This window comes from Chinchilla lanigera, unplaced genomic scaffold (assembly GCF_000276665.1).
Source record: "Chinchilla lanigera isolate Chin_1 unplaced genomic scaffold, ChiLan1.0 scaffold00005, whole genome shotgun sequence".
NCBI classification, from domain to species: domain Eukaryota; kingdom Metazoa; phylum Chordata; class Mammalia; order Rodentia; family Chinchillidae; genus Chinchilla; species Chinchilla lanigera.
This window is the reverse complement of record NW_004955406.1, coordinates 5,485,524-5,506,800: the sequence shown is the minus strand read 5'-3', so window position 1 is coordinate 5,506,800 and position 21,277 is coordinate 5,485,524. Positions and strand designations below refer to the sequence as shown.

The 21,277-nt window shown below is 42.1% G+C and overlaps 1 protein-coding gene across 1 annotated transcript in view; it reads right to left on the bottom strand.

Annotated features, from left to right (window-relative positions):
* Positions 1-225: 225 nt before the first annotated feature.
* Lpgat1 (lysophosphatidylglycerol acyltransferase 1) overlaps positions 226-21,277 on the bottom strand; it is a gene marked incomplete at its 5' end in the record, with an annotated part of 64,653 nt that continues 43,601 nt past the window's right edge. Inside the window, 2 exon segments of the mRNA XM_013520199.1 lie at positions 226-6,333; positions 8,179-8,285. Coding sequence (XP_013375653.1) covers positions 6,182-6,333; positions 8,179-8,285 — 259 coding nt within the window. The 3' untranslated portion in view covers positions 226-6,181.

Sequence of the window (21,277 nt, the reverse complement as noted above, 5' to 3'; positions counted from 1 at the left end):
GCCCCCGCCAGGCTCCAGCTACCAGCAGAAAGCAGGTAGGGTCTTCCTCTGTGCCCGCGCTGACCCCTCCCCCGCTAGGAGTCTTTTTCCGATTACAGCAGGGGTCTGACTCCTTTTTGGGGTTACCGAGCTCCCCCCGGATTCCCTGTGTCTGTTCCCATTTGACTTCAACTGTGGAGACTCAGTTTGTCAAGTCACGAAGAGTTAAGAACAAGGTGACCCAAGTCCTGAGAGGTAAAAATTTATTGATTTCTATCGTATCAGCATGTTATGATATGGTCACGCCTGCTCATACAGCTGACTTCTGAGAGCCAAAAGATGGTTTTCTTTTTTCTTTTAAAAATACAGTTTTCAGCAGGAAGAAACATTTTAAAAACATACATTTTCATACTGAGGGGAAATTATAAACAGTGGGTTCCCCCGGTTCATGAGGAGCAGGGCTGGTCAGCAACAGATCTCTGAGCGCTCCCACTGCTTCCAGGCCTCAGCCCCAGCGCATTGTGTCTCCACAGAAGTACCTCCCGCGGGAAAGAGACCCTCACCACACAGCAGCCTAAGTCCAGGTCGAAAAAGAGGTAGACTGAACCGTTAACTATTTAAATTATTTGGCAGACTGTGCAAGATAAAGTAACACATTTAAAATTTTCAGTGGGATCAAACATACTTGACACTCAAGTAACTAAACACCCAATACATGTATAAAACAAAATCTCAGTGATGCTTAGACCACGGTTACTCAGCTTTGAGAGATGGAAACATTAAGCCAACTTCATTGTACTCTCCCCTCGCACTTCCGGAGTTTGTTCTTGTCAAGTGCTTCGAAATCAAAAGCTCAGGTGGTGGGATGGATCTTAATGTTTTTCCCACCGCGTTAAGCCCCACCAAGGCTAATAACTGGGGTTTTCTCAGACTCATGGGTAAATTAACTGTGAGAAGTTTATTCAACACGGATAGTTAAACAGCTTACTATAAGATGAACCAGGGCAGTGGTGTGCTGGAGATAGCTTCTGCTGGCACCCAGGAGCCAGTAGTTCAATTTTAGAATTTTCCAGCAGTTGTTAAACAATTGTTATTAAATTACATAAACCTGAATTAGTGCTGAAGCTGAAAAGTGGTTTTACACAAGGTTAAGAAGAGCTTGGGCCTGGGGATATAGCTCAGTGGCACAGCTAGTTTATGTGAAGCCCTGGGTTCAGTCCCCAGCACCAAAAACAGAGCTTTAAAGATCACATATTAGACTAACAGTGAGTTCACTGGGAGATGAGTTCGTGGATTAGGAGGTGATGTCATTCAAATCATGGTTGAAATACAACCAAAGGTCAGCTGTAAGGTCCAGCAAAAAGCAATTAGGTATCCGAGGAGAATCAACAGGCCATGTGGAATTCACAATAAAATATTTATGTTATTATTTGTTAACTGTGTTACAGATCCTTATTATCACTAAAATGTACAACAACTTTATGTACACCTGTACACACAGCTTTTTCCAGGCCAGCGGGCTGCTAAGCACCGACCAGCACACCACCGGTGGGGAGGGAAGGGGATGAGGGAGCACACCTTTCTGAGCACAAAGGAGTCCAGCGTTTCTGCACTGCCGCTGTGGCTGCACTCAGCAGCCCGCTGCACGGGGCTCAAAGCCCATGCTCCCAGCTGTTAATGCCCAAAGAGCTCTGCACAGCACAGTCATCCTGGCCCCGTTATGGAGAAGTAAAAGCACTGTACTTAAAAAAAAATGAACTTTATTTTCTCTAAGTTAAAAAAAAATAACAGAACCAGCTATCTATTTTTTGCTTTTGGTTTGTATCTCAGTTTCTGAAAAGGTGACCTGTTCCTAAAATCATCCCAAATGCATTCATAAACCAGATCCACATGTGACCAGCCCTTTACAAATACCGGTTACAGTTGCCACAGCCTTTACATTCATTCTTATCACACAGTTCAACATGCAGATACACAGAGAAAAGTCAGCAAGCTGAAGTAAACATTACGGCATCGGGAAAATGAAAACCCATCTGTATAAAATAAATACAACTTCATAGTAACTGTAAAGAAAATGAAAGCACTTAATAAAAATAATGGCAGTTGAATGTACAACTATCTCATTACCCAATCATAAAGTAAGTTCCTGTAAAATGCATAGACTCCTTACACGTAAAGAATTTGTGCACCACAGTCGTTTATCAACGGTTTTACACAATAAAAATAAAGCAATTCAAAATGTGTGCATATTTTGCAACTATAATACACTGAAAATTTTTTTGCTCTTTAAAGCATTTTTTAAAAAATTCAATGTAAAAATCCTCATATGGAAATTTTGCAGAAAACCCCACATTTTATCTTCCGTATGGCTACAGTCCCCCTTCCCCAACAGTTCGGCATTCTCAGCATACTGCCAGGGTCCAGCTCGTAGTTGTTGGGGACTGGTACGAAATGATTCCAATAAAGCACCAACCAATGACTGCTTCTGTGATCGAGAAATTTCCCACCTAGGTGGTTTTGGTCCCAAACATATTAATCTCTACTTCTCATAAAATGAACCATTGTACCTGGTGCCCAGTGCTCCTGCAGACTCTGCCTTGCGTGTTACAGATGGAAGGCCCACAGCACTGCAAGGCAATGTACATATGTAATTTCTACCTATCCCTTGTGGGCCAGAGCTGAATATACACACAAGGATAACTTTGAAATGAAGTCCTGTGCAGTGACTTCAAAAAAAAGAACAAAGAGAACAGTTAACTCTTCCTATTCAGTAGTGCAAATAAAACATTTTCTTTTTAAATATAAAAAGAATACAAGAAAACTACCCATTATTAAAGACTACTTTCTATGATGATAACCAGGACCAAGTAGTTCAGAAGAGTCTTTAGGGAAGTGATTGTCAAGAACATCACAAGACAAACCCACCAGAGGTGAGCAACGTGAGCGAAGACTGAGTGGCCCCCTCGACACCGATCCAGATGGACGACACCAGAGTGACCTGCTGAGGTGACAGTGGGGGATCTAAGGTTTCAATTGCACAAGAGACCGAGAATAATTTTGGTCCCACCAATTCTTGATGATCCAGGGACTCCTTTTTCAGCCCAGGGACTGCTTGGGCTTTGGTGTTTGCATGTCCTTTCACTACTCCACAATGCAATCATAAACACATAGGTAAAAGAAATTAATGAAGAATTCTTATTTTTTAAATTAGTAAGCATCCTTCTAGAAAGAAAAAATGTTTGATGAGAGAAGAAATTCAAACTCCTACACAGAAGTGAATTTTTGGCTTCCCTATGACTTAGTCTCCATTTGTCAAGTAAATAATTACACCATAATCCCTAGTTCCTTCACCACGGAAAATTAAGTACTGGTTGTAATATCCATAACTATTTAATAATATGATAGATATGAACTCACAGCTACCTTTTTAAATTCTCAACTGCCTTGTTTGTCCCCCAAACATCATTTCCCACTCTGGTTTTTCTTCCATTGCTTGTGGGTGTCCCTGTTACACGTGCATCTCAACACCAACAACTCTTTCTAAGCTAAGGGTGAGCTGCTACTTTGGTCACTTTTACAGTCACTGGGCCTGCTTGTGGCTGAGCAAGTGCTCAAACACCATCACTTGCTGACACCAGGACTCCAGCAGCTAGTGCCCAACCCATGCTGCCCAGCTGGGCCAGAGAAGTGCTGAAATCCTAAACCAGCCACCTCTGCAAACTGGGGACAGTTTTCTCTTCATTAACCTTGGCAAGATGTAAAACCTCTTCCGTCTGTCTTTATAAAGAAAGTACAGACAGGAATTTTATTCAGCTCTGCACAGTGGCATCTTGCTGCCCCCTCCCCAACAGCCACAACAGAACACTGATCCTCTCCTTCCACATTCCCCAGTGCAAGAGGATGAACTCCAGTTCCTGATCAGGAAAGCATGACCAATGTTCTCAAGTAACACGTTTTGCAAACTGAAGAGACAGAACATGTTCAGAAAGAATGAAAGAGGGGCAGGCAGATCAAATACACATCTGAAAAAAACTGAAAACAAACAAAACAAATACACATCTGTTTACAACTCACAGATCCATGTTCAAAAACCAACTCACAGGTGTAGGTATTGGTCACTCTGGAGACTACGGAAAGGACACGGCACTGGAGAAGTAAAGCATCTTACAGGAGAGTTTAATGCACACAGTGGACTCCGCAATGTCACATTCTTATGGAGCACAGCAATGGCAAAGTGGCCAGCCACCTGTACGTGCACATGCGTGTGTTTTCTGGGATAGGAGTGCCCACTCTGCCTGTGTCTGGCTTCACGATGAGGCCTGGCCCAGTAGCTAGGACTGTGCATGCTTACTTGGCAGGGAGCAACTTCTCCCCAGATGGCTGACTAATGCCTCCAATGAACATTTCCAACTCATCCTGAAACTGACTGGTGTTCGCCAGCCTCAAACAGAAGTGTGGGACAGCTTCTCTTTGGCTTTCTATCTCTGCTGAGACTGGCTTCACGTACTGTCACTGCAGAACACATGACCAATTACTCAGGTTTCAAAACCATTGCATTCTATAACAACTGCTCCCAAGCCATTCCTATTAACACTGTCGCTGCAGTTTAGCAGCAGTAAATATTCCTTGAGGTATTTCAGTTGACACATCCTGCTGTTCCATGTACACTCCGAGTTACCCTAAAGATGAAGCTGCTGTGGGCTTTTATATTTGGTGTTGCTCCACCTTTCCCACATAACCAGGGAAAATTCACATCTCTTCAGTGTTTTTGGTTTATCTGAAAACAGAAAGCATTAGCCTGTTTTGTTTCACAGCCTACTGCTCAGAATTATTTGTGAGATTAGTGACAACACGGGGGTCTACAGTGCTCTTAAAACTACCACTGACGGGGATCTGGACAGCTTCGATCCTCAGCCAAAAGACATCTTCGATCTCAACACTAACACAGTGCCAGCACTTTCTAGGAGTTTGGTTCTCCTGTGAGGTAAATCAGATGAACATAGTGACAAATAAAGAAAAGGTTTCCTGGAAAGAACCGAAGTCTGACTTTATCCTCTTCACCAGCAGCTGCCTGAGGCCAGAAACCCCTGTGCTGCTCTCTCCCTCTCCTGACTACGCCCGTGTGGAGGGGCAGGCACGGATGCAGTGACGGCACACGGGACTGACCATGGTCTGCGGCTGTGGTGTGAGAACCCGTCACTGCTCCAGGCCAATGTTTGGCTCTAGCTCTTAGTTTCCTAATAAACTAGTCTATTCTCTGTAAGCTGATCATGTAAATGTTTTGCATTATCTTTGTCAACCATCCCCAAGTGCATTTAGTGCTATGTCAAAATGGGGAGAGGGCTCGAGCTACGAATGAGGCATTGTGACAGGAGGGGTGCAGGGCAGGGTTGCACCAGAAGCACCCGCGGATGAGTGGGCAGAGACAGGGAAGCCTCTGGGAGCTGGCTTGCTGCTGAGGCTCGCTTGTGTTTTCAGGGTATGTTACTATCCTTGGCTATATCTGCATCTATAAAAGTGCATTTTGTAAAATACAATGATCAATCTATGATATGCCTTCCACACAAAAGGAGGAAAAGGGCCCTCTGCCCCAAGCACGGGAAAGCACTAGCACATGTAAACACGGTGCTGGGCCGCACTGGTTCTGCGAACACGGCCTGTGCCAGGAGGAGAGCGGTGGAGACAGCCGCACCCCCACAGAAGGCCCACAGCGTTCCTCAGCCCAGGGCTGGGGCCTGAGTTTGAATCCATTCTTCTGCAGGTGCCCCGGCTCTGCTCACTGTGACAGCGATGGCACAGGTGGCTGTGGGCAGGCCCCACAGAGCCCAGCTCTAGAGACTGCTACCTGGGGGGGGGTGGACAAGACCCCTGCGCTGGAACCCAATGACCAAGGGCAGCTGGTGGCCACAGAGTTTCTTTCAGTCTTCGAAGACAGTTTTATGATTTCTGCTTCTCCAGATGTGATATTTGCTTAAATATATGGTAGAGTGTATCGCTTTAAGACATGAAGTTCTTAAAATATATTAGCAGGTCATTATATTACTGATCCTCATTTTAGCAGAGTTTTAAAATATCCCAAAGGGGGATAAATAGTAATTCATCCATTGAATTTCCTTTGCTTTTTTTATATATTCTGATTTGCACATGTAAATAATGCACACTTACGGAAGTCTGCACTCCTATGACAAGTCTGAGTCAATATCTAAAACAGGCAATGGTAAAAATACTGAATGATGCTGTACCACATATAGCCTGACAAAAACGCGAACGACTGTATGAAGAATATCCACGCGTTGCTGAGGGTCATCTCCCGGGAAACAGCTTCCTTATGGCCCTTGGGAGGTGGAAAGGCTCCTAAAAGACAACACAGACATATTTCCCTGTGGGGACAGGTCTCAGAATACAACATGGATTTTAGTTTAACTTGCCCTATGGTTTCTGTGACTTTCCATTGCTCCTGATGAGAGGTCTCATTGGAACTTGATTTCCAGCACCCAGCACCATCCCGCATCCCGCCTTTGCCCATGCTCCGGGGCAGGAAACATGCCCACACCCCACCCTGCCTCTCCTCTACATTTGCTTCCTTCCTGCAACTTCCTCTCTCTGCTGCTCTCCTTGTCCTCCTTTCAGCCACACATGAGCAGAAGCTCTGTTGCCCACTGCTCAAGGAAGCTCCAGTGATTTGGGCCCGCACTCTGACACCGACACCTGACCCCTCTTTAACAGCAGAATTTACACGGATCCCTTCCCTTACAAGCTGCGCTTTTTTTTTTTTTTTTTTGCCATTTCTCCGGTACCAGGAACCGAACTCATGACCTTGCGCTTGCTAGCCAGGTGCTTTTTTTTTTCTTTTTTATTTGCGTTTTTTTTTTTTTTTTTTGCCACAAAAAGTGGTTATGTTATACTGACATTATTTTCAAGAGGCTGAATGGTTATGAAATATATCTTAATAATAAAAAGGAGAAATATAAAGTAAATAGATGTCTCCACATTTTCTCCTAAAGCTAGATTCCAAACAATACTACCTGAGGTCATCTTTACTCGTTCCGCTCGGCAGTCAAGCAGTCCCCACCTGGCAGATAATCCCTGGGGTAAGCTGCTCCAGAGGGGATTTGCCACGCACAAGCATCTGGAGAGCACCCGTTCAGGTTTCAAGGTCTAACATGCAAACAGTTTTCTTAGAAAGAGGCTTCCTCTACTGTTGCTACATTTTAGGCCAAACAGACCGAGGTGAGAGACTGAGATGGAAGAAGAGAGGCCCTGGTTGGCCTCTTACCTGCCCCAGGCCTCTCAGCCGTCCACGCCACCCTGAGACCCAGCCCCAGGACAACACTGTGTTTACCTGTCTCCCTGTTTAGGGGCTAGAAAAACACAGCAATTCATGACAGCACCTTGATCGTGCGAGTCGCTCTACCAATGTTAACTTCCTTCCTTCTTCCCTCTCTCTTTACTTTCCATACTTTTCTTACTCGCCATGTTTTGTTTTGTGGTACAGGGGACTGACCCCAGAGTTCTACCTCCCCAGCCCTTTTTAACAAAATTTTGAGACAAAGTCTCACTATGTAGCCCAGGCTGCCCTCCAATCTGTCATCCTCCTGCCCCACTTCCCAAGGAGCTGGGATTACAGGTGTGCACCACTATGCCTGAGGCATTTTATAGTTTTTAGTTTGCATAAAATGTAGATAATATTAAAAACAGAAGGGAGCCTAGGACACATTTTTTATTCAAAGAAGAAAAGACTAAGTTTGTATCCACGAAAACTTAAAAAAATGAATACTCATGCAAAGTAAAGAATGCACCTATAAAAATGCAGTTTAAAACAACCTGAAAAGACTAATATATTACTTAATCCAGTGAGATGTCAAAACATGAACATTCCTTGCTACTTCATAAAAAGCCCATGGCTGTACTGAAATAGCTGTGCCCGTTCGCAGACTGGGCTCCTGTGGACACTCTCTCGAGCCGCATCCCTCCGCGTGGCCGTCTACTTGTCCTGCGACCCTTGTATGCAGGCTGACGAAGGCCCCAATGCATGTAACGCACATCTGTCTTTGTAAGAATTCTAAGCGGAAATGCTTAAATATGGAAACACTCTGATTTCTTTGGGGTACCAAAAAAATAAATGGTTCTCTTCCCTACAACAAGCCTTTGGAATTGCCAGTAACTTTAGAAGTGCACACAATGGAAGAGACTGCGTACCTGTCTCATAAAAATGGGCTAAGAGGTCCTCTTTTTCAATGAACCGCTGATAGAGCCAATTGGTAAGGCCATCCGTCTCCAGGGGAACATCCTTAATTGGAAAAATCCTATTAAGAGTTAGGAAAAAAGACAAAAACTACTTTAATTTAGAGGTGAAAGTCACTCAGAATCACAACACAGCTTTGGTGATGAGAAGCCAAATAAACTTACCAAATCACGTTTTGCTTTTGCAACGATTGGTTTGGCTTTTAAAGGCCTGTTGGTCTTTTAAAACTCATTATTCAACAGACTTCATTCATGTATTCATTAAAACATTCACTAGCTTATTATGCGTTAAGGCCTGTGCTAGATGCTGAAAATAAACTTTGAAACTGTCCCATATCTGTGAATAATGTCCTGTATCTGAGAAAAATTATGTTTTTCTATGTTCATGGGTTTAAGTGGGAACATACATGGAACAGATGCAGCTTAAAAGGTAGCTAAATCAGAAACCGATCAGTCCCTTAGTTAAATGCTCGGCTGCATAATGCACCTTTGCAATATTCTTTGGCGGGAAAGTCTGGGAGCTAGACCCAGTCTGCCCAAATAGGTGGCTTCTCACTAGTCAGATCAGACACTGGTTTCATGAGCAGGGACAACTGTCACTGACTGGGAGAGGCTGCTGGAACACTACCCTGAAGATGCTGGGCCCACATCTGAGTCAACAGGAAATGAAATTGGGTAACTGGTGATACTCATGGAAGTGAGGGAAGGGTGGCATGAAGACTCTATCTGCCGACCTCGGACAGTGTCTTGTTTTCCAGTGTGCTTCTTTGTCAAAGGTGTAAAAGGTACATAGCTAAAAGCCTGCAAAAGGTCTGTATAAAAATGTCAGTCCTGTCCCTCTGCTTTTGTTTCTCCCTCCCCACAGGAACCGACGTTCACCTCTTTTAGCCATCACTCGGCACTTATCAGTGTATTTCTTCTTCAGTTCCGGCCTTCGCCGCTGTCTCCCTGCGCACCTCTCTTCCCGTTCCCACCCATGCACATCTTCGCACTGTCCCAGCGCGGGTACACAGTAAATTCAAGGTCGGAGGACAATCCTGTCAACTCATGTGGGAAATCATGGCTACTTTTCCCTTCTTGCTCAGTTTTTATTTGCCCACATTAAGCAATTATATTGCTGTTCATTTGCTTAATTATCCACGTACATACACCTAATTCAACCACAAGCTCTCAACTAACTGTCTAGAATCAACTTTCTAGACTGGCTCACATCTGTTCTTAAAAGCCCAGGTAGAAAGTCCTCTAGGCTTGGTAGGTTATCTGGTCTCTGCCACCACCACTCAACTGGGCCTTATCGTACGAAAGCAGCCAGAGACAACACAGACAAAAATGTACAGAGCATGTTCAAACAAAATTTAATTTAAAACTTATACAGACTCTAGATTTGACGGCTATAACTTTCAATCTGTGAAGTCCCCTCACTGTCATCCTGGTGACGGCCTGGACTCCTAAAATGGAGTCCTGTTCTACACACTGCCCATCCTTCCTTCCTGTTTGGATGGAGTGTGTCTCCAGCAGCTTCCTGAGAAAGGACACTGGAAATCTCACACATCAGCTAATGTCTTTTCTCCATCTTGCTACAGCTTGGATCTCAAGTGTCTCCAAAGGCCCACAGACTGGAGGTTTGGTGCCCAGTGGGTGCTGCTAGGGTCTTTAACTCTCTAGGGATGCTTCCGAGGGAACCGTGGGGCCTCGACCTTCTCCTCTGCTTTTCTCTTTGCTTCCTGGCATGAGTGACTGGCTTTGCATTGCTACCTGTTCCTGACATGATGTGGGGCCCAAAGCAATGGGGCCAACCAGTCACAGACCAAAGCCTCAAATCTGTGAGCCAAAAAGCCCGAGGAGATCCCCCTAGGTATTTAGTTACGGTGACAAAAGCCCAACACAGGCTTCACACTTGCCTGACAATTTGATTAGACCTAAAATTTACTTGAACTTAGAAGCCAACTTCTCATCTGTCTGTCCTCCTTTCTGGGAATTTCTTAATCTTTTAGAGTTTACTTTTATTGTATTTTTTTAATCGCTTCTTGGCCTTTTGGTTAAGTTCAAGGGTATTTTATTGTATTTTTAATTTTTAGAGCTTTTATTGGTCTATGCTCCTTTTTTAAAAAAAAAAAAACTGTGTTATTGTTGCAACATCTCATTGTTAGAAGTTCAAAAAATTATAATGAAAAATTTTATTTATAAAAGTAAAGAGCTAAAAAGCCCCATCATCCTCTTAGGGTTTTACGGGTGGTCTTTCCCCGTGCTGTCCCTGTATCCTAAGTCACCTTCTCTGTTCGTCCTGGTCTCTCAGAACACAGGCTGGCTCCTTCACAACTGTCTGTTCGTTTGCTCGCTCGCATTTACAGACGTGGGGCTAACTGAGCCCTCTGTGCACGTAGTCTGACTGACAGCCTTGCTGAGGATTATGTGGCAGGGCCACAGAAAATGGCCATTGCTCTTAAATTTGCCCATTTCTCTGGGGAAAGAGCTCTAATTTCCGGCTTAGGGAGTGAAGCTTTCTGGAAGTCAGGGAGATGAAGGGCTGACAGGCCCAGCACTCGGCAGCCTGACATCCCCTGGCCGTGCTGTCTTCTTCATCATGGAGCCAGTGCCTCGCAGGGTTGCTGCTCCCCAGGATGGGTTCCAGCCCCCTTCCTGGAGCGGACTCCAGGACGTACTGTGGCAGGGAAAGAATGACTGCTCAGCCTTCGGGGGACAAGGCAGGGCCTAGGGGACTGAGTTCTTCCTCAACAGATTGTTTTTCTTCCTAAACAGACTGTGATCAGTCTGCCCCAGCTGAACAACACTTTTAGCCTCGCTCCCACAGGTACGCATGCCAACAGCCCTTGGGAGTCTTAGGGTATTCACAGGTGGGCTCCTGGCCTTCTCACAGCTGGCTTAAGGTTCTGTCACATGTACTGCATTTTCCAACGTCCCAAGGTTTGTTGACTCTCCTAGGGTTCCCCTCTTCTTTATGGGCTTTGTATCTTTTAAGAAACACCCTGGGGCTTGGGGGGAAAATCAAAGTAGAAATTTCCATTCTCCATTTCATAGGAGACATGAAAATAGTTGAGTCTGATGCACCATCTCTTCTGAGAAGTTTTCCTATTATTTCTGAAAGGTCTGATTTTTTTTTTTAAATCTTTGGCTGGATCTATCATTTGTCATTTCTCAGAGGGGCTTTTACCGCCATTTCAGGTTTAGGCAAAATTCCTATCAGCTGGTAAGGATGTGAAAAAGAGCAAACAATTTAAATAGTGTAATCAGTAGAACTCAACGTCCAGACCAGTCAAATAAATCCACAGGCTCCCAATATAACAAGGATGATGACACTCAGATTCCTTAAAGGCTTCTTAAAAACTGCTCACCTACCATGGTCATTTGCTCACGACGTGGGTAAACAAAACAAAAGGAACATTACTTATGTATCACATTACACTCAGATCCCTTTCTTTGTTAAACATTTACATATCAAGTTGGGGATACGCAACACCCGCATTTAAGTGTTAGTGAGAAAAAGGAAAGAAGTAAGGAGTGTATCTTGGTTCCTTAGCTACAGAAAGCCAAACTCTGTATCACCTCCCCGTGAAGGGGATTGGAGGAGAAAGGACTGAACACTAGAAAGGCAGTTTTGAGAAGTGCCTTTTGTTGGGACCTTTCCTTCTCTAAGAAGCCCGTAGACCTAGGAATCTTCGTTCACATGTACGAGGCTCTGTGCAAGTCAGGGAACGGGTGAGTCTGTACCTGCCAGGTAACCACAGAGCGTTACTTTGCACGCAGAGAAGAAGACAAGTCAGTGCAACTGCAGACAAACTTGTTCGTACCTTTCCATGGTTTCCGTTCTGGTTTTCTTGCCCTATGGCCCCCAAGAGGACACGTTAGCACCAAGCTGAAGGGAAGCAGTGATAACCAGCATCCCTGTCTCTCATTCTTAGTCCTTCAGGAGACACAGCAAGCAGCTCACAGGTATGGCATCTACTGCACGCTTTTTGTACATACTGTTAGTCAGATGAAAGAAACCCCTTTCTACTCCCAGTTTGCTAAAAGTGTCTCTTTAAAATCATGAATGAGGGCTTCACTATGTCAAAAAAAAAATTTCCACCCACTAAAATGCTTAATTTTCCCATTTAATTCTGTTATTGAGACAAATTACATTGATTTTAAATTTTAAACCAAAATTTCATTCCTGAAATGTATTCTCTTGCTATGTAACATGTATTTTTTTTAATATACTGCTGGGCTTATTAGTTTTGTACCTATAATCATGAAATAGGTTTGCCTATAAACTTCCTTTCAGAACGGCTTTGGTCAGAAATCATTATTAACATCGTGCTGGCCTCATGAAGCAAGGTAGGAAATATTCATCCTTTTGGAAGAGTTATACTTCATTCCTTTTACTGCCTTTTTAATAACTACAGAAGCCGCAGTGGAATCCTTTTTTAATTCCTTATATTGGCAATACAGGCTTTCTTTATTTGTTAATCAAAATGACAAAGTTAATCTGTTTTATCGTGTTTTCAAAAAATAATTTTTGGTACTGTTATTCTTTCCACTATATTTTTTATCTCATTAAGTTCTCTTTTATTTTTCCTGCTTTCTGTCTTTGAATTTGTTTGCTAACTTTCTGAGATAAACATTTAGATCAGTTTTCAGGGTTTTTTCTTATTTATAAAGTATATATGTTCTAAGCACAGATTAAATTATCTCTCATGAGATTTGACAAATAATTTCATTACCATTAAATAATTTCTACTTTTCACTGTGATCTTACTACATGGTAAACACTAAATTCTGTAATACATGGTAAACAACAATATAGGTAAAATTATTAGTTTTTCATCTTTTGTTATTATAAGCAATGTGGCAATGGAAAATACTACATAAATGCCCACTTATGAGAGTTTCTCAATTGGGCTATGCCATTTTGGGACCATATTCTTGGAGTTCCATCCGTGAGTCCTCTTCATTCTCTTTTAAGAATGTAGCTATGTTAAACTGGGGGTGGTAGTACATGCCTGTACTCCCAGTTATTCTGGAGGTTGAAGCAGGACAATCTGCAAGCTCCAGCCTGGGCAATTTAGCAAGACCCTGTCTCAAAATAAAATTCAAAGGGCCAGGGGTTTTGCTCAGTGCTGGAGCATTTGTCTAAGGCCCTGGGTTCAATCCCCAGTACCACAAGGGGGAAAAAAAAGCATTAAGCCAACTTGTGTTTTCACTCTAATATTAGTCTTAATAAAAAACACTCAGAATCATAAACATCTTGAAATTAAGCAGTTAGATGTGATTCTGGTGCCTGTGTCTGTAATCTTTCTGGCACAATGCAGCGCTGCTTAAAAGGCCACAGACGTCAGACGTGAGCAGCAACATATTTAGGAGCACAGCCGATTTCTTCACTTCAAGTTAGAAACTGCGCTGTAACTCTGTGACTTTGCGTACCATTAGAACACACTAAGAGAAGTCCTGCCTTGTGGAATGGCAGAGCGGGTCACAAGTAACAATTCTAAGGTGTGGGCAGATCTACAGAGTAGATGATGCTGGGGAGTGACTAAAAGCAGGCTGAGACTCGGGGAGAGTCAGGAATGGGAGGTGGGATGGCAGAGGGTAGGAGACCTCAGTTTTTACAGCTTTTCATCTGAGAATCAATCCCAGTTAGTGCCACACACACAAAAATACATGTACATCTTATGGGCTGAAGGGTCAGAAGACAGAGATTAGGGCGGCCCAGCAGCTGGAAAGTGAGGAGTCCCAAACAGCAGGTGAGTGCAGGAACCCTAAAACCCAACTGTACGCCCCCGCAGGCCTCTGGCTGGCCCGGAGCTGTCTGTGCCAGGCAGGATCCAGCGGAAGGCAGTCCCTGGGCTCCTAGCACAGCTCTGCACGCAGTACACTTCATCCTTTGTTTCTTCCCTTTCCTCTGGTTTAACTTTTGCTTTAAGTGTCCTTAAAATGTCAATGAACTTCATTCTGGTACTAGAGGGATGTTTTAGAACTGCAATTAAAACTGAAAAACCAGACTTTATTTTTAAAGGGAATGGCATCAAAAGTTTGAGTTCTTACTTTCAAGTAACTTTAATACTGTATTAAGACAGTTTTGCAGTTACGTTCTTCACCTCTGCCATAGACAGTAGAGGTCAAAAGGTAAAGCAGATACTTTTGCCTTGTTGACACCCAAACCTTAGTGTGAAAGGTTTACACGTGCCACCACTCTTGGGAATCCTCTAACTGGGGCAAATGATCCTTTAGCCTTTCTGTAAAAAATAAGATAAACCTACCCAGACTGTCTGCAAATCTGCTGTCACTAAGCCCACTGTGGTGGCCCTGGCACCTGCCCACCAAGAGCCCACACCAGAGCGGAGCAAGGAGTGGGCCCAGGAGTCAGCGCTGTGGCGGTGGAGTCCAAAGTTCTTCAGCGGCTTAGGGAAGAGTTTAAGAAGGGGCCCTGGAAAATTAAGTCTTTGTTCTTTTAAGGAGGTCCCGAGTTTCTGGCAGCCCAGCCACAGGATGAGCCCAGCACAGGGAAGAGAGCAGCACTGAGAGAAGCGCCCACGTCCCTACAGTGAGCCGATCATGGATGATGCCCTATTCTGAACGCCCAGTTATGTGAGCCACACAATTTCCTGATTGTTAAAGGCTAATTCTGTATTTTTGTTTTTGGGGGATTTTTTCTGGTACTGCAACTCAGACTTAGGACCTTGTGCTTTCCAGGCAGGCGCTGTGCCACTAAGCTGTGTCCCCGGCCCGGCTAATTCTGTTTCAACTGGGCTTTCAGTTATGCAGAGATACATTTAGCTTGACCTTCAAGGTATAACAACATCTTTCCATTTTCCAACATTATTTCTCACAACTGCCCTTATTGCATGCCAACAGTACAAACTCCTTGCTGTTTCTTGACTGGCACTACACTTCCACAGGTCTGTTTGTTCACAAAGCTAATACTGTGCAAAATGCCCGTGCATCTCCTCTTCCCATATCTACCAATCTGTACTCTACCTTTCATGGCTTAAGGCCTACTGCAAACCATCCATGAAGTTTTCTCTGGTCTAAAGTCACAGCCCAAGGGTTAGCAAAGAATAGGTACTCTTTGTAAGAGATAAAACCATGTTGTACCACATCAGATAATACAGCATGTATCTTATTATGCAAGGTTTAGTTTTGGTTAACACAGATTAAGTTTACCAGTTGAACTCTCAAAAGAACATGGTGAGGTTGGTGAAGTACCTACTGTGTTACACAGGGTTAAGCATGAGGTGGGAGGGGATTTGGACTGGAACCTACTCTACCAGCAGCCCTGAATCGCACAGATGCTCTGCTGCCTCATGACACAGCAGGAGGGCAGAACTAATGCTGGGTTTTGAGAGCAGCCCATTTCTATTTCTGAGATTGTTTGGTCACCAAGGGATTAAAATATTCAAATGAGCAATCCCCTAATATGGCAAAGGACCAAACACACTGAAGGCCAGTCCTCTAGGAATCAATTTAGAGGAGTTCTTTTGGGATTTAAAGAAATGAATCTATGCACATCAGAAATAAACCTTTATGACATCTACAGCTATCCAAATGAGAGACTGGCTCCTACTTTTTTAAAAAGCAAAACTTCCTATCATTAGTAATCTAAATCGTCCTTTTGAATACACACTATTCTACCAAGACCCAGCCACAGAATCCAACTTAAGAGCACTTGATCAAACTGTACTTTAAAAATAATGCTTGGCAGACGGTACTCCCTGTATTCAAGTTAGAATATTTGAATTTTTAAGCCACCAAGACTTCAAAACACAAGCCAACAAAGAGTAAGACTAAACCCTCAGTTCAATTATGGCGACTACATGTAAGGAACTACTAAGTATTCATGCAAATTCCAAGACAAAGAATTGCTGTTTTCAAAAAGCTAACAATCTGGCAGGGACATGAGAAAAGCAAAGGACCAGAATAGAGTGAAGTGGTATAAGAAGCTGGAAGCTGGGTGTGGTAGTAGTGCACGCCTGTAATCTCAGCACTCGAGAAGCTGACACAGAAGAGTTGCAAGTTTAAGCCCAGCCTGGGCAATGTAGCAACTCAGTGAGGTCTTGCCTCAAAATAAAAACTAAAAAGGGCTGGGGAAGTGGCTGGGTTCAATTCCCAATACCACCTCCCCCCTCCCTAAGTCACACAAGGAGTCTGCAGAGCGAAGATGTGGGTTTCCAAGAAGGAACGCACCTGCTCACTCACGCACAGGTTCTATGGAAAAGTTATGCTTGAGTTTAGCCTAAGAGACTGAGTAGGCTTCAAGTTTTTTAAAACATGCATACTGTTTTTAAAAGTCAAAGCACACTACAACGTAAATAATAAAAATATTTCCCTCCTAAAATTCCTATTTCCCAGACCCATGCCTTCCCAACTTTTTCTTTCACTATTTGCTTTCGTATAGTCTACAAACATGTGAACATCACTTTCTGCTGAGTACCCCATGTAAAATGTATTCTCTGCTCTCCAACTAGGAGGATGAGAATGTGGCTATCTCACATCCATCTTCCTCTTAGACATTATAATGTCCTTCTTAGCGCCAACTCTGTCCTCTGCAAACATGTCTGCCACCCTCATCGGCACCCACTGATTATCTTTTGAGTCAGTCTCCTCTACCAGGCTGTGCTATGCTCATGTTTGTGCCCACAAACTAAAGGTCAGTGCCTGATCCTTGATGGAAACTCAGGTTTCCCAACCCGAATTAAACTCACAGTGATCTAACAGCATAAACCTCTCGGAGGGGGCACCTGCAGACAGCCACCAACACTGCAGCACTGTCCGGTGACACTGCCAGGTGAGTATGACAAGAACTCCAATTCCAGAAACTACCAGTTAAAACAAGAGATCTACAGATGAGAATAGACACTGTCAAATTCAGTATCTCAGAATTTCCCAGAAGTTTTACTCTTGGCCATTACCCTCAGGTAAGCTGTTCAGGACTAATCCTCAACATACTAATGTTTAATAGCTGTAGCTTCCTCTGGAACCATTCGTAAAGTTTTTTTTAAACCAGTTATCTCAAATAGAATTAAAAACTCAAACATTAACTTTCACCTCCTTTAATACAAGAGATAAACCAAGGCAGACATTCTCAAAGACTCTACAGGTAACAAACTCTAATTACAGGAGATAATCCTATTACTGCAGGGAATCATTGCGAGTGAGCGTTACATCTGCGCTGATGCCAAACAGCACCAAGGATGCTGTTTCCTTGTCAGGGGTAACCCTGACAGAAGAGCCCTTGCGCCTGCTCCTTGAAACGGACACAGCTGTAACAAACCAGCGCCACCTGAGGACATAAATAATGCGAGGCCATTGCTTAGCACTGGATTTGTTTATCACATTTTTGTTTTATATGCCCTGGACCCACTGAGATGCTTAACAAGTGCTCGCTGAGCGAACAGACACGAGCCACCCAGTAAGCACATGTGACACCGGCACGAGTGCCTAAGAGGGTCACTGTTATACTTCCCACATGCCTGAAGGCTTTTTAAAAAAAAATGATTTCTTCTGAAATCATTTCAGGTTAAAAGAAAATTTGCAGAAATAATACAAAAAATTCACACATATACTAAATTGAGATTCCACAAATGTTAGTTTTCTTATATTTAACTTTACCATAGTCTTCTGTTCCACGTATATATATTTCTCTGATTTATATTTTTTCAGTTTTTGACAGTAAGTTAGATAAAAAAGTTGGGCAAAATGGCTTAAGCAGCCCTTTTATTTTTCAAGCTAAAAGATGAACAGTGATCATCAGTGAGAGTTATGCTTAAGCAATATAGTATTCACTTAAAGCTTAATTTTAATTTAATTTTCTCCCATACTATGAATTAGTGGTTCCACAATTATTAACTGAATAGTTCTTTTCTGCACGATATTTGATGCCTATTCAATCATACATGAGTTAGCAAATAAATCTAGATCTCAGTTTTCTAATCTTTACATTGATTTAGGTCTGTCCCTGTGTTAAAATATTCTAATTACCCTAAATTTTGATATCTGGTAGGAAGAATGTCTCTGTTTTGTTCATTTTCAAAACTATTTTAGCCTTCCATTTATCCTTACTCTCTCAAATTTTAGAATGATTTTGTGAAGTTTCCTGAAAAACTGTCCTGGATTCTGACTAGAATTATGTTAAATTTATAGATTTACTTGGAAGAACTATTATCTTAATAATTTTGAGTCTTTCCCTCTGTAAACACAGTACTTCTTTCCAAGTCTTTTTATGCTTTTTTATATTAGAGAATATACCATGAAATTTTCATAAATGAAATGAAAAATGCTTCCAGAGAATCCATTAGGGTCTGGGAAATAATACAGAAAAAAGCAATATTGACCACAAGTAGATAATTGTTGAAAGGGTGTTAAGGGGATATAGGGTTCTATTTACAGGAAAGTTTCTGCGAAAAAAGTTTTGGAGAGATTAACTATTTCTGAAAATTTAGCCACTACATCTTTTACTGCGATCTTAAAATTGTGTTATTTTGTGGAACAAAGGTAAAAGCAAAAGCAAAACCAAAATTACATATTAATCATAAATAAACACACACACATATATATATATTTAGGAATACAATTACTAAATGTTATACTGCTTTTAAGTATTGGTAATTTTTCTCATAATTTTTCCCTCACCCCTCTGACAATCAGTCTCACTACAGATGTAATTTTAGTAATGTTCTTCAAATTAAGTTAGGGAACTGCTAAATCATAATAAAGTCTGTGCTTTTCCTATGTGTATGTCAAAGTCATCATCTAATTTTTACAAATCTGACTGGCTTGAAATGGCATATAATTTCTTTTGTTAACTAAAATTCCCTGAAGCAATTATGTTAATATTTGTATACTCTTGCTAGTGAGCATATTTGTCTTAAATGAGTTAAATATTCCTTTTCTGAATCCACCCCAAACTGAAAATCTTACCCAAAGTACCTAACTGAATGCCTCTCCAAAGTATCCAATGCCCTAGTCAGATTAAACACAAAAGCAACACCTCTGATTTTAATAATCTATGCCACTACATTTGGGTTACATTTTTTAAGATTTTAAAAATGAAAGCATATGCTACTTCTGCACAAGGGGACTGTCATCTCTAACTCACTGTCCTAATCTAGAGTGAAGCAGACAATTACATTATCCCCATAAACACACTTCCCTATAATTAAAGTCTAATCATGCTTATTTTTCCTACTGAATAGTTAACAGTATTGTGTCCACTACTTACTTAGTAGGAATCAGTAGCCTTCTAGTTTGGCAAAAAAATGGAGGGAAGGAGGAGAAATTATTTTATCCTCAACTATTTCCCATAGTTAAAAATTAGTTTTTCTTTTTTAAAAAAGCTTTTTCCTTTTTTTTTTTTGACACTGGAAATCAAACTCAGACCTTGTGCTTGCCAGGCAGGTGATGTGCCGCTGAGCTATTTTCCTGGCCCCAAAAAGCTTCATTCTTTAAAAAGTTAAAAAAAAAAAAAAAAAGGAGATGTAAGCCAACTAATAAAATATAAGTAACACTGGGAAAGAATAAATAAGACATCTTTTCTTTGAAAGTTCTAAGTTGCTGAGATCCAACATATAGTGAATGTTGAATTATAAAGACTAGATTATCAATAATCGCTAGATACTTACATATCGTTATAAGGAGACTTCACATCTGTAAGGCGTTCTGTAGTTTAAAACACCTTTTTGTCCCTAGAATACCAGTTGGTGCTCACAACAATGCCTTTATGGAAGCTGGGGCAACCTCTGGCCACCAAAGTCCAAGACAGGTGCCACAGGGCCCTGGACCTCCAGGTTTCATTAGTCGAATGGCCTGGGTGCTTAATCCCCATTTGCCCCAAGTTTTCTGCAGACTAAGCTCCAAACACCTCCCAAAAGTTGAGAGATTTTAAAAGGTAACACCACCGACTATTTGTAAGAGATCTAGTTTGCAATTCTGCCACAAATGTTTATTTTCTCAACTATGTGATATATTAATACTTATATCTTACATACAACATGTATGTTCAAGGTTCATCTCTCCCAGAAATCCTAAAAGTCAACATTGGGCAAAGAAGCTAGAAGTAAATTCATGCAGTAAATGGCGGCTACTGGAGGAAAACCAGTTACTGCAAAGCCGCTGAAGGAAGTGACTCCATTATTGTGCTTTTTCTTAAGCACCAGTACAGGAATCTAGAACTTGCAAAACCACTCTGTTGCACATGCTGGTAATCTAGATACAGTATTTTTTCTTGCTTAAAAAACCAAACTTTTTAAAAGAACTTGTTAACAAAGACAGTTGCTCTGTAGAGAAAACATCATTTTTGTCTTTGTTATTTGGTGCCAGGAATCAAACTCATGACCTCAGGCTTGCCAGGCAAGCGCTTATGCCACTGAGCTACATCCCCTGCGAAAATGTCATTTTTGCTCAGGGACCTCCATAACTTGTCACATTATGTTTGTTCCAATGAGATATGGAGCAGGCAGTGGAACTTATTTGGTAACTTTGATTATAACTCCTAAGAAGAGAAACGAAAGGTATTATGGAAATTTAAAATGCTCCAGCCACTCATGAATGTGAAATAAATGATGCCAGCTGTGCTGCTTCCTGGGCGAACCCTGATGGTAAGGAACAGAACACCAGCCACCCCAGGTGCATCAGAGGCCTCCAGCACAACCAAGATGTCCTACCAGGACTGAAGTGATTGCCTCCATAAGACTTATCTAAAATATGACCCAAGGCCATCAAACACACAGAAACTTACTACTATAATTCAATCCTTAGGAACTGTTAGACTTCCTAACCTATTTGTACTTTTAATTTGGAGTTTCTCTTTGAATTGTGCTTGACTTAATTACACCCTCCAAAGATGCCTTGATCTGATCTAGAGTGACTGCCTTTTAAACAGCTGGAGTGTTCTAGGGTTTATGTAGTTTAGTTATTGATAACATCCCACTAACTGTATATTTTAATGGGGAAGTTAAAATACATGACATATGCTAAGTGGGATCTTACGCTGAACAGATTGGAATAATTACTTCATGACTCTCATATGTCATATTCTTCAAGGTTAGACTGAGAAAATTAG